At 45.4% G+C, this 13,488-nt stretch overlaps 1 protein-coding gene across 3 annotated transcripts; it reads right to left on the reverse strand.

Annotated features, from left to right (window-relative positions):
* Nucleotides 1-742: 742 nt before the first annotated feature.
* Nucleotides 743-6,101, reverse strand: myclb (MYCL proto-oncogene, bHLH transcription factor b). Of its 3 annotated transcripts, XM_019876311.1 has the most exons (4): nucleotides 5,859-6,101; nucleotides 4,958-5,281; nucleotides 4,565-4,927; nucleotides 743-1,670 (listed from the first exon to the last, which is right to left on the reverse strand). In XM_019876311.1, exons 2-4 carry the CDS (start codon nucleotides 5,238-5,240, stop codon nucleotides 910-912), a joined length of 1,407 nt encoding a protein of 468 aa, XP_019731870.1. In that variant the 5' UTR covers nucleotides 5,241-5,281; nucleotides 5,859-6,101; the 3' UTR covers nucleotides 743-909. The 3 variants fall into 3 exon arrangements, with proteins under 3 accessions (XP_019731870.1, XP_019731869.1, XP_019731868.1); XM_019876310.1 differs by having other exon boundaries at nucleotides 4,565-5,285; nucleotides 5,872-6,101; XM_019876309.1 differs by having other exon boundaries at nucleotides 4,565-5,281.
* Between the last annotated feature and the right edge of the window lie 7,387 nt (nucleotides 6,102-13,488).

Below are 13,488 nucleotides of genomic sequence, written 5' to 3' on the forward strand. Positions count from 1 at the left end.
CAAATGGTCACAGCCAGACACCATTTATTTCTTGGGGAGGGGGGCGGGTTGAGGGCTGTGGAGAATGGCACAAAAAAGTGCAGAAATAAGTTAACTTATCAAGGGGGTGTCCTTCAGTCTGTCTGGATCAGACATCACATGGAGCCCCCCTCTACAATACTTCAGTGTCATTTAGCATGGGGGGTGGGGGGGGGGGGATAACGCACCCCAAAAAAATAAGGATATTGGCTTTTTGAATCAACCGAAAATGTTAATTTGAAATCCTCAAAAACATCCACCGGTAAATTGCTTTCTGCACTACGTATCCCTCTCGAACAAGGCAAATGGCAACATTACCGACAGGATGAGAATTTCCAACGATGCCCACTTCTGCCTTTTTTTTTAATCCTCCCGCCTCCACTTCCCCCTGATAGCCAGTTTGAAGCCTCATAACGGCAACTTTTCATCAATTTAGGCGTTTTGGTGCACTGATGAAGATGATTGTTGAGATACTAGTTCCAACTGAACCAGGAAATTCATCGGTCATTTCATGGATGCCATTCAGCTTCTTTGAGACAGAGACTGGAAAAGTCACAGAAGGGCGGAGGTGGACGTTCTTGGAACTGTATAGAACAAAACCCATTTGGGAGCATTGCCAATCAGCTGATTATGCTAAACAGTTGGACATATGGGTTTAAAAGTTTAAATTAATTTCGGCTCATCCTGAAAGTTCACTCCAAAGCCTGATATCCCGAACTTTTTTTTAGCAGTGTATGAAGATCACCAAAGACTTGTGTAGTCCTTGCCTTGCTTGTCTATCACACGGAAGCTAAATGTGCAAATCACTACCTCAAAAAAAAAAAAAAAAAAGAAAAAAAGAAAAAAGAAAATCCACCCGCACAATTCCAACATTTTCAGTTCCGGGAGCGTTCAGGATCGCTTGAGCTGCGCCAGCCTCTGCAGCAGCTGCGCCTGCTTGGCCTTGAGCTGCTTCCTCTCCTGAGCCTTCTGCCGTTCACAGGCGTGCAGCTGCCGCAGGTACTCAGTGGCCCGCGTCAGGATGGCCACCTTGGGCGTCTTGGCGCAGTCGGCCAAGCCGGGGATCTCGTCCCGCAACGACAGGAAGCGCGAGCGCAGGTCGTTGCGCCGCTTGCGCTCCAAGAAGTTGTGGGCCTTGCGTCGGTCCGTGTCCTCGCAGTCCGACGACTGGGGGCTGGAGAGCGGCGGCGGCGGGGAGGATGACGACGACGACGACGATGAGCAGTGGGGCGACGCGGGGGAAGTGGGGGACGAGGCGCCGAGGTCGGGAGACTCCGAACGGGCCCCGGCCACGATCACATGAGACCGCCTGCAATCGAAGTTGGAGGGGGCGTGGCCTAGCCGGGGTTGGTGGTAATGCTGACTCGGCTGATGGTGCGCCGGGGCGGAGGCTTCATGTCGGATCCTTTTACGGGGCGGCAGCTCCGCGGACGATAGCGGGAACGTGTCTGGTGACGGGGCGGCGTAGTTGTGCTGCTGTTGATGGATGGAGATGTGGAACCGCTTCATGCATGGGTCCAGCGGGTCCGCTCGCACCGTTATGGTCGCGGGTTTGCGGCTGTTGACCAGCCGGCGGGGTTTGCGTTGTTGCTTGTGCTCCACGGTCACCACGTCGATCTCTTCTTCGTCCTCGTCTTGGTCGTCCTCATCATCTAGGATGACAGACACCAAAGTTAACGCGGTGAACCCCCACCTGGTTGCGGTTCACCATCAACAAATTCAACGATTTGCGTTTTTTGTACTTCTTCTGTGAGACTTCAAGGGAGAGTTTCTCAACCTTTATTGAGTCAGGGCACATATGGTGGTACCTTAACTTACAAGTTTATCCTCATTTTTTTCTCAATTGAAATGCCATCACAGTGGACCACACAATCTCAATCATGATAAATAATGTGAATTTTTTTGAGGGTGGCGCAGCGATTAATGAAACAGAGTTGTGTCGTCATTGTCCGGCAATAGACGAAAATCTTGAGGGAATTTCTGCGCTCTTGTAAATTGAAACGCGCTTTTCTAATAATTGCTCCTCGGTGGATTTTCACTGCTCGGGAAGTAGACATCTCGAGGAAGAACACCATAAATAGGGCGCGAGGAGTTTGAGGCAGGCGTGTCCAAAGAAACGCCATAAAAACACTCAAGATTTAGTTCCAGTGATTATTGCTTTTTTTTTTTTTAATTTTCCTCATCCATCTCTTTTTAATGCCCAGAATTTGCCTGAAACAGAACTGTGCAAACTCCATGGACCAAGTCCCAGCCCGGGGCCGGCACTGTTCAGTCCGAGGCCACCCCACTGACACAATTGGCGCCACGGCGTGTTGAATGGAGGAATGCAGCAACAAGTCCCCTTTGTGACATTCCACGCGCCATTATGCACGGTCTAATTTCAACATCACATGCTCGCCTACATACCGAGCTCAGTCTGATGGGTTCAGCGAGTGAAAATGGGGGGGGAAAAAAAAAAAAAAGAGAGTTCTCCACTTAGAGGAGCATTTAAGGGGACATATGTAAAGATGACTTTTTAATTTATTGTTTACAAATAGTCCATAAATAATCCAACTCAAATGTGAAATTAAATAACCAAGTAATTTTTTTTTTTATCCTTTTTCTGAAAATGTGTCTGTGAGCGAGTATTTCTAAAAGTCCATGTCCTCCCTACTGTTATGTAACTAATTTAAATACACTTTGCCCTTGACTTCGTATCTCCACTGGCCTAAAATCCCGAGCCACTTTCAAGCCACGGTCAGTCTACACTGTCAAAACACTATCACGTTGAAGTCAAAAGGTAAGCAGAGCTGCATTTAGTTTTGTTGCCTGAGCAGACCAGGTGACGTTAACGTGGGAAATCGATGTTTGTCTCTATCTGCTGCATGCGCCATATGATTCTCCAACCACTGTTCCACAGGAAATGTCCACATTCACTTAAATGGCCCATAAATTTGTTTACTGATTACAAATAATGAATCTTTGCTTAACTATCCATGACGGTGACCTATAGTGATAGACAGAACAATTAAATGCTATTCCACTAGATGGCAGAAAGTTCAATTAACTTGAATATCCACCAAGTGATGTACATACAACAGAATACCGTCATGCACATGTAAAAGATTTCAGCGTATGGAAGGAATGCAAAGCAAACCTCTGTTATTTGCTGAAAAATTCACCTATTTGCTGATTTTGTCCTCATGCTAAAGCCCTGTACGATAAGTATGGCTTTGGGGCCATCTTGATGCAAGGAACTATGTTGAGGTGAGTTGAAGAGATAAACGTAGTGCTTTGATGCCATCTATAGGCAGTTATAAAACTTCTTGAGGATGCGTCAAATACTGCTTTTTGCTGCAGTATTCGGTGCAGTTCTTGATCCATTTAAGATAGTATTTTCTCATGTAAAAATGGCGTTTCTACCCTCCATGCTGCATTTCCAAGAACGACCCTATCGAGTTGGCGTCAAGCGCAAGACGGCACCGCAGAGGTGCGCTGCCGTAGTCATAAGTCAGTCAGGAACAGGAGGCGGGGAGGTAGCAGCTGGTCCGCTGGCGCTAGGCCAGGCGGCAGATGTTCAAATGGGCGCGTCACTCCTTGGAGCATGTGTTGCATGCACCAAGGTAACGCATTGCAGTCATGTACCGGGCATGCATTTTTCTTTCTAGCGCGAGCAGAGCAGCAAAGCTAAATATTGACTCCAGGCGCAGACTCATCGTAGACGTTCCATACACATACAAAAATCAAGCTTCCATGTTGAGAGATGCTGTCAAAGGCAACATAAATCTAACAATGTTTAGTGTAAAAGAAGATGTGCTTCACTCATATTTTGGTTACCTTATATAGCTCGAGGAGTTAAAAAATTAAAGATGCATTAACTTGGAGCACAGTTCCACATCAATACAAAGTACAACTTAGATTAAAAGCTTACATTTGCTGGATGGAGCACCTTTCAAGGGACATTTACAAAGTGGCTCTCGTTGGATTTTATGGAGGGGGTGCACCTAATGCTGTGACAAACTTTCTTGAGGTACAAAAATCACTGTTATATAATTTTTTTCCCCATTGAAACGACATCAGGTCCATCATATTTTTAGAGTCACGGAAAATAGCACTGTAGTGTAAAATATAAACGCAAAACAGAAAAAAAAAAAAAAGAAAAATGGGTTCACAAAAAGTCTAAGCCGAACGCCACACACACATTGTACAGTACTACTACAATGTGTTGTTGTGTGCCTTTCAGGGGCGGGGCCTAGGAAGGAGTTGCTGCAGGCACCCGCCCCTAGGCGGCGGCAGCAGCACACTTCACAACATCAGGCCAGCATCCATTCACATTGGCTTCCTTGCAATGGAAGGACAATGTCAGTTGCTGTCAGTAATGCGCCATTGACTTTGTAGCTGGTTCGCCAGTTGCCAATAAACTCCACAAAGAACAAGAAATGACGATGCATGAGGTACAGTCTCGTTTTCCTACATTAGACTGAGCTAATTGCATTTTCGCTGACTGTAATTCAAATATGGAAAAAGGCACAGTGTATTGGTGCAGGGTGTTGCTATAAACACGAACCTGATGAGTTGGTGTGGGACTCCGACCCAGAAGAGATTTGCTTCTTGCAACCTCCGCCCAAGGGGAAGGTGAGCACAGCGGCCGGGTCCACGCAATCCGCTACCAAACAACCGAGGGGCAGCGCGTCGGCAGGTACACCCTGTGCCCTCCCCGGTGACGTGCCGGTAACCACTTTGGTGGTGGCGGGGCCCCCCTTGGCCTGGCAGGGGTGGCAGCGCTCTCCCACCACCCTCTCCAGCTGCCGGCCTGTCGAGAACCCGCTCCACATGCAGTCCTGGATAATGATGGAGCTCAGGTTCCCCACGGAGTCTGTGGCTGGGGTCACTTTGCAGGGGGGGTCCTGCTGCTGCTGCTGCTGTTGTTGTTGTTGTTGTTGTTGTTGTTGTTGTTGTTCGTCCTCCTGCCCCAGAAAATGCGACACCCACTCCAGCTTGTCCCCAAGCGTGGGGCACACCAGCCCGAACCTGCCCGACCCCTCCACAGTCCGGATGGGGGACATAGGAGGGGTGGGCACCAGCTCAAATTTCTTCCATATGTCCTCGCTGGGCGCCGTGGCCTTGAAGAAATCCTCCTCCGGGTTGTGATGGTCGTCATAGAAGTAGTGCTGGTAGTAGTCCAGGTGGTCCATGTCCCAGCTGTCATAACGGGGCGCAGTGGAGGAGCTGATGCCAGGCATAGAGGCAGTGGCGGAGGGGGGTCACTCCTTGTTCCCTCGGTCTGCAGAGAGAGAGGAGCACACTTTGATTGACACCCAATCAACAATTGAAAACTTTGAAAAATTGAACCCCATACTTGTGCATCATATGCAAGATAATCAAGACCTGGACCGCTTTCTCCAACATGCAATGCCGCCTCTGTCTGGCTTTCCCTTAAATTAAGTCAGGCCAGAGAATTAAGAGTTAAAAAAAAACACGCAGTCTATCATGATTAGTCACAAGCCAGTTTACCAATAAGGCAAAAAGTGTGCCTTTTTCCCTAGCTGAGAACTTTCAAGTTTCGCAATGGAGTTTCATTGCATAACAATGTTTTATCGTAGTAGATGGTGGCAAAACAGAGAGTGGATGCGAAGAGGGAGGAGGTGGGTGGGGGCTGGTTGTTCAGCTAATCAGCAGAGGTGATTAAATTAGACGGCGGTGGATCAATTAGCGCGCAAACTTCAGACCCACTCCGCTTCTCTTATCAATTCATCAAATAAGAGCCCGATGTGCTCAGGCGCCGCCATTGGGGGCCGTCGATGTCCATCAGAATCGGCGTGCTGAAATTCCGGAGCGTTTTGTTTTGGTTTGGTTTTTACCTGCTGTGCACGTTGAAAAATCTGCGTGCTCCTTCATAGATCCCCCGTCAAGCAAACGACCTCAGCAATGAGCATCAAACGGCGCATGCACACGAGTCGCTTCTTCTTCCTGTCCTTTTCTCTTCCGCCTGCGTTGTAAACAGTCTTCAAACAAATGCGGTGTGAAACTTGCCGCGGTTGCCGCGCGAGCTCCGCCCGCATTCACTTTCTTTTGCAGAATGGCGCGCAGTGTGATTTCCCTGGAAAGGACACTTGCCTATTATGCATAAAGGGCGGATCGTAGTAGAGAGGCCACGCCTACAATTTAAAGCGCCAGCACAACCCCAAAACAAACGGAGAACTGCTGTTGAAAAAATAAATCGCGGTTGGGATAAACTGAACAATTTAAAGCTGGAACTCTTTGAATCTGTCAAAATATTTAAATGAGAGCAAGAAAAACAAAGAAACAAAAATAAGGAAAGCAGTTTGATAATTTATTCTATGTTTGCATCCAGTTTGAGCTCCATGTACTACTACGTTCTTTGTCCCCACGAGTAAGAAAAGTCGGTGTAGTAGTGGAACGACTGTTTTATTAATAGTGTTTTCTCCACTATTATATGACATTTGTGTACACTTGTAGGACAACCTTCGAATACTGGGAGCACAATCTCATTTTACAGTGAGGCAAATCTGAGCTCTAGTTGACAACTGCGCATCACTAGTCCGAGTAGAGAAGGGCCTCACGTTAACTAGTAGAATTTTCTAATATCACTCGTAGTACAAATAACATACAGATATCGATGTCCATCTTGAAAAATAAAAAATGTAGTTCAACGTTATGAGGGTTGTTACTTAAATAAATTACGAGATATTTTATACACATTTTAATTGTTTTTTTAACCTCATTCACACGTGACCTGGCCACTCGATCCAAAAATGAAATTGTGGCCTTTGAGCACACAAATTTGCCCAGCCGTGGTTTTATACTGAATAAGAGAGCCAATCCGATTGTGTTTTGAGTAGTTTCACAACCACATACGGTTGCATGTCACAGTATGGAATCAATATTTAGTGGAAGCTGCATCGCCTTTCCCTTCAAATGGTGGCATGCATTCAGAAAGTGTGTGTGTGTGTGTGTGTGTGTGTGTGTGTGTGTGTGTGTGTGTGCTCAACAGCTGTATGTAACAACTGCTGACATTTGTTTTTCTTGCCACACGAAACCCTCAAAGTGAGTCACGGAACTTTGGCGCGCACCGACGTCTCCAGAAGAATGATTGGGAAATATCCCATATATAACTTCTCCGACGAAGTTCATCAACAAGCAGACAGTAGGGAAATCCCGTCCTTCGCATGTCTGCACATTTAAACATCCCGGATCTCTTGTCATTGGTTCTCTGTTCCTCTTCTCGCCCTTCTTCTATCTATCCACCCTGAGCTTTTATCCCGCCGCGACCCCTGATCAAAATGATCTCAAGCCGACATGAAACCCTGAGACATTCGAGGTTGAGATCCTTTGCTCTCAGGGGAGATATTGAACTAACCGAATGGAGAAACACTCACGCCAGCTCTCGCTTTCCCAGTCGGTAGCTCTTTTTTCCCGCTCAGACTCTCTTCTTTTTCTCCCTTTTATCTTGTGTGAAGCACTTAATCGTCTCCCCCTTGATTTTAGTTATCAGGACTAAATGGTGGTCATGTAAAGAGAAGTGTCTTCCAAATAGCTCATTTAAAAATAACTGTTTAGATGAATCAAGCAAGCACAATTTTATGTGTTTACTTCTTTTTGACATTTTTGGCTCTTGCACTTTGACCATGAAAACAACTCTGTTGCGAGACTATGTTGTTTTTTCTATTGATGTCGTTTTTGCCACATTTTCAATCTCGCGTCATGTGGCATCACCATGGTAGGCCCGTTTGGGGGCTTTATAAATTTCAAATGGCATGGCGTATCCGCAAAAAGGTACTGATGCCTTCTCTCCTCAATTAGTGGCCTCCGCTCAATTAGACGCGCCAGTTCAATGAATAAGTGACAGTGAATTCAACAAAGAAGAAACCAAGAAACACGAAGAATATTAACCGATGGCAGTTGGCTACTTTCATTGGACAATACCCCAAAATCTCTCTCTCTCTCTCTCTCTCTCTCTCTCTCTCTCTCTCTCTCTCTCTCTCTCTCTATATATATATAGATTTATCTGTCGTGAGAAAGCAAAGCAAATCACGGAGCATTCTTTCTTGACAATCACACCATGTTTTTCTGGTTCAAAAAAAAAAAAAAAAAAACACCACTGTATATCAAAAGCGGATAAAGGGTCATAGTGTGCTCTTCAATCGCTGGTTGTTGTGCGGCCAAGAGTTGCAGATCAATTTTTTTTTCGCAATGGTCCACTTCACTTCATCTGCTGGAGGAAGTGGAAGAAATTTCACTCGACACAGGAAGGCCAGAGCTGGCACAAGAAACAAAACAAAACAACAAAAAAAAAAAAGAATGCACTTGAGGGAAGACTGACGGCTGGGAAAAATAAAGAGGGGCGGCGGCATCCAACACCTTCCTCCTCCTACTCCTCCTCCAGGGTCCTTCCTAATGTCAGCTGACCTCCCCCGCCCGACTGCGACCTTCCGGGCTGATCAATGGACATCCTAGTCTGGGAGCCACCCGTCAACGTGTCTGGCCTTCTACGGGTTCGTTTCATGTAATCTAGGAGACCGCCCAGGAAAAAGGACAGCTGCTACCCGCTGGATGCCGGTGACCTCCCTCACACACACATACACGTAGGCAAACACACTCATGAACAAGGGACGGGATTATCTTTCAGTCCAGATGATCCTTACATTCATCTGCTGCAGACTGGGGTTCACCTACACATCCATAGTCACATAACCTTTAATTTTCAAAGGGACGGTTTCAGTAAAATGAGTAGATTCAAAAAAAAAAAAAAAAACTTTCTAGCTATATAGGACAACAAATTAGTTCCTCGCCCATCATGCAGTGCATTTACTGTTGTCATCACTCTGAGTCGGCAACTTGCCTTGTTGCAACTCCTTAGCGCCATCTTTGGTTACGATGGTATCAGAAGCTGTCTAATCAAACCCCCGCGATTTGGAAACGACTTGCAATTTTTTTTCCGCATCATGAAAACTAGTCACTGAAAAATTCACCAAAACGCCACAATATGCAGGCCAAGCCTTCGGGAAAAGAAGCGTTCACTCGGAAGTGGGCGAGATGAGCAGTGGCTTATTTGCATGAGACAGAACCCCCTCCTCAAAATTGTCTAATAAGCAAGAAAAAGCGAGTGTCAATTTTTTTATCTCTTGATCCTTGGTGTCGAAAGCATGTTACGTAACACCAGGGCAGCATTTTAAATTGTGAACACGAAATTTTTCATATGTCTCTTTTCTTAAAATATGCCCTTGTTGGAAAGACATGAGCCTTTTTTATCACTTTTTTTTTTTTTTAAATAAAGTCACACACATCTCCAACTGTAACATAATACTGTATCATCTAAATATTTGAGCAGCAGAATGTTTGCGGTGATTCAAACCGAGCAATTACAGTTGCACAATGGCCCGTCAGTAATTTGTGACGGGGGATGTTTTCGATTCCGAGCAAAAAAATGAAAATGAACGATTTGCATAAATAAGAGAACAACAGACGCATGTAATTAAACGGCGTATTGATTTTAATCAGTGGTGCAGCAAATTGACGGGCGGCTACCACCGGAATAATGATGGTGGGAAAAAGTTAATAAGAAGGTGAGCGTGCTTCCCTGCAGCGGCTTGTTGAGGACGCTACGTCTCTACAAGCAATCGACAGGTCACCTCTCCATCCCGATCGTGAGGGACAGCCCATCCCGAGCTGTTGCTCAGTTCTTCTCGCCTTCCCTCTCCGTGACTTTCATCGCATTCTGGATAAAAATCAATCCGGGATTAAGGCGCTGTCAGTGGAGACCGGAGAAAGAAACAGAGAGTGCGGGGAGAAAAGGGCAAAAAGTGTATTTGCGTGGATGAGAAAGTTTGTGAAGATTTATGCCGAATAATCAACCACCGAGAAGTTCAGAAGATCGCGGAGACGAGCGCAGAGGTGAACGAAAGGCTCCGTTGATGTGAGGGGGGAGAGTAACATAGCGACGGATCAGGGAGGTGAAGCGATAACGGTTCATGGGAGCAGACTTGAAGGAAACTATGCAATGACATCACTGATACTCGGCAGGGTGATGTTACTGAGCATTCTTGAAGCATTGCACATGAAAATAACGCAATGCAAACATCCAAAACTAAAAAACGCTGTGTGCTGCGTAAGAAGAAAACGCAATTAAAACCTAGACCATGACCATTACCCAATCGAAATTATCCATCATCAAGAAGTGCAATCCAAAATACGTACATGCTATATACAGCTCAAAAGTACCCTTACGTATACCGTATACCAGGGATGTCAAATTCAATTTTGTCGCGGGCCACTTTGGAGTTACGTTTTACCTCGGCGGGCCGTTACGACAATAAAACAGAATGAATGTTTAACTATCTCTTTGCATCACTTGTACACAACCAATTGATGGATGGATAGTTTGGAAATCACTCAAGTGAACTATATGCTTGTGAAATTAGGTTTAACATTTCTTTTTTTTCCCGACAATGGTCTTTTTGGGTGAAGTTTCTCTTCAACTCTTACCTGGCTGACAGTCTCGGCTGTCACTTCAGCCTTCATTGGAGCTGTCGCTGCTTCCTAAAAACAGCTATTTGTTGTTTGTTCCATTATTGTTGAAGTGAGTGTAAAGAGGGTCCCAAAATTATTGCAAAATCGCAACGTCATATATGACACATGACACTTTGATATTGCAGTCCAGATTTTAGCAAGGAGCATGCAAGTTGACACGCTTGATGTTCTTTCGCGGGCCAAATAAAACGATGTGGCGGGCCAGATCTGGCCCCCGGGCCTTGACTTTGACACCTGTGCCATATACAGTACTACATATACAGTAAATGTGTATAGCAGAGTATGGTACGGTACTGTGAAAAGTCTACACACCCTTGCGGACCATAGCCTGGGTGTAAGATGTCCCCACAAAATAGCCAGGGAAAGCCTACTAGAATATCCGAACTTTATTTAGTCTTCATCAGAGGCACTTCAAATGATGACAAGCATTTTTTACACAGCTACATCCAGTTACGAGAGAACGTGCGCATTTATGCCACGGCGTTATCTCAGTTGTTTATTTTTACTTACCCTCTCTGTAAGATAAAACAGTTTTCCGCGAAGTTGTACAGGTTGTAGATCACATTAATGGTGGGGAAAGCGATGAAATGATTGATCCCCAAAACCTGCAAAAGCGTATGCAAAGGCTCAGTCAAGTGGGGGGGGGGGGGGCAGGGAGAAGACACACATGTCTGCCATGCAACTGTTTTAGGCAAATGAAAGCAAACAAGGGCGCGTCAAGAGTTGCCGAATTATTCTCGTCAACCGTTTTACCATATGTTACGTAACACAACCGCCACCTTGCATAATATCAGCACGTGTTCTGAGCTGGCTGATTTGGTTATATATATGATTTAATGGAACAAATTACATTCGATCCTATTCCCTTGTTTCTCTTTTGCTACCTTGAGCTGCTCCTTTTGTCAACCAGAACTCGCTGACCCCCCCCAGAGAGAAGTGCGAAAATCACTTGACTTCACCATGCCTTGAAGCTGGAAGTCTAAAATCAGACAGCGATTCTGTTTTGTCTGATTTTTTTTATTTATATAAATTTTTTTTCTTAATCTTCTTAAATGTCGTTTTCTGATTCAGACCCTCATGTCCTGATTCCACGCGATCACTCCAAATGTATTCCTCAGTCGGTCTCTCTCGGTACACGGTGTACCCGAATTTAACCAGAGGCAAATTGCGTTATAAAATGCAATATTTGATGCATAATCACCAGCTTCACTTGGAGAAGTCTTCAGTCTTGGAGTTGACTGTTCTCATTTGCCTTTTGAACACAGTGACGATGTAGCCTTGACGCGCTGATAGAGAATCGTGAAGCAGTCGTTTATTTAAAAAACAAAAAAGAAAAACATTCCGACAAACACTTATTTGAGGGGACACAAATAAAGTTGGCGTCGCATATCTACTCTGACTGAATGCTATGTCCTTTGGAGACATCACAACGCACAAACACTTTGATAATGTGATGCTTTTAACTACTTATCTTTGTTCCTAACATTTTGGACTGAATACAAACTCTTTAGTGTGAAGTCAGTCGGAGGCCGGATTTTGGGATCCACCCCCAAACTCATTATCTGAAAATCAATCACCCCCCCCCGCCCCCCACTGTGAGTTCAGCATTCTAATTTGCTGAGAGTCAAATGTAGCTTTGAGGGGCTGACAGAAATTCAATGATTTTGGCCTCTCGGTTTAAGACCGTCTTAAGTGGGAAATAGCTCAAATAAAATCCGATATTTGGACAAATTGATTGATGGGGGTCGACGGCTAACGTCAGGAGCCAGCCACCACAGGCTGTGGCGCAACCTCGGCAGCATAGATCGATACTTTCATTGAAAGAGGAGTTCAGAACATTCAGAGGATCACGCAGTTTATCGCTTTATGTCAAACTCAACATAAAACAAAGAGAATTACATGAACAAACAGCTGCCTAGCCCTGTGTTGAAAAAGACTGTTCCGCTTCATGCAAACAAAAAAATGCCAAACACCATAGACGGGCTAGCTAGCATGCGATGCATGTCATAACCCTTTTAGACACGGATGGACAATCGGTGGAGCAACACATGCAGACAGATAATAAAACAAGACTTACAGGGATGTATTCTTTATCCTCTAAGAATGATGACTAATATTACTGTGGCTTCCTGAGGAGTTGTGACCGGCACCACTGTTGTTATGCTGTCCCAAAGTGCACACAACAGAACTCCATCCAGAAGGAGAAGCACAATGTCCATTAAATTGAAGCTAAAAGTTTTTTTTTAACTTTAATACTGTACATTCTGTGCATGTATTTTGTAACTACATGTTGTGAATAAACTAAAATATTCGAGTGTCATTTTTTTGATTCGAAAGCACGAGAGGGGAGGCATTTCCATTCATTTCAATTGGGCACGATGGTTTGCGATGTGAGTGTTTTGAGTTCCAAGTGTGGACACAGAACAAATTCAACTTATATCTCAAGAGATTTTATTTCCAGGCAGGATATTTTGTCAAACCGCCGTTCTTTTGATTTCGGTGGCTTTAAAAAGAACAAATGGGGGATGGGGGGGTTGCGTTGAGAGGTTACTGGACCTGTCGCCTGGAGGCAGGAGACACAGATGGAAGCAGACGCGCGCGCACACACACACACACACACACACACACACACACACACACACACACACACACACACACACACGCAGAAAAACATCTGAGGAAACGTTCAAAAGGCTTGGCTTGTCAACGGAGAAGACAGATAGATGGATGGATCTGTTGTGAGGGGATGGGGTGAAGAAGACTTTGAGGCGGGGGAGCTTGGGCGCGGCGGGGGGGAATAGGCCCACCACCACATCATCACCCTCATTACAATCACTTTCGCAACGGCGCACGCTGAAATAATCAAATAAACGGCCTGCCTAGATGGGTGGCAGCGGGCGGATGTGATAAACGATTTGCCGCCGCTCCGTCAATTAGACG

Source organism: Hippocampus comes, unplaced genomic scaffold, assembly GCF_001891065.2.
Source record: "Hippocampus comes isolate QL1 unplaced genomic scaffold, H_comes_QL1_v1.1 scaffold244, whole genome shotgun sequence".
Taxonomy (NCBI): Eukaryota; Metazoa; Chordata; class Actinopteri; order Syngnathiformes; family Syngnathidae; genus Hippocampus; species Hippocampus comes.

What these genes read in the sequence shown, in the direction of transcription:
- myclb (XM_019876310.1), bottom strand. Translation starts at nt 5,240, where the DNA reads ATGCCTGGCATCAGCTCCTCCACTGCGCCCCGTTATGACAGCTGGGAC. An exon ending in GTCCCACACCAACTCATCAG is followed by an intron (nt 1,671 to 4,564) that starts GTTCGTGTTTAT and finishes CTGTCATCCTAG; the next exon opens with ATGATGAGGACGACCAAGAC.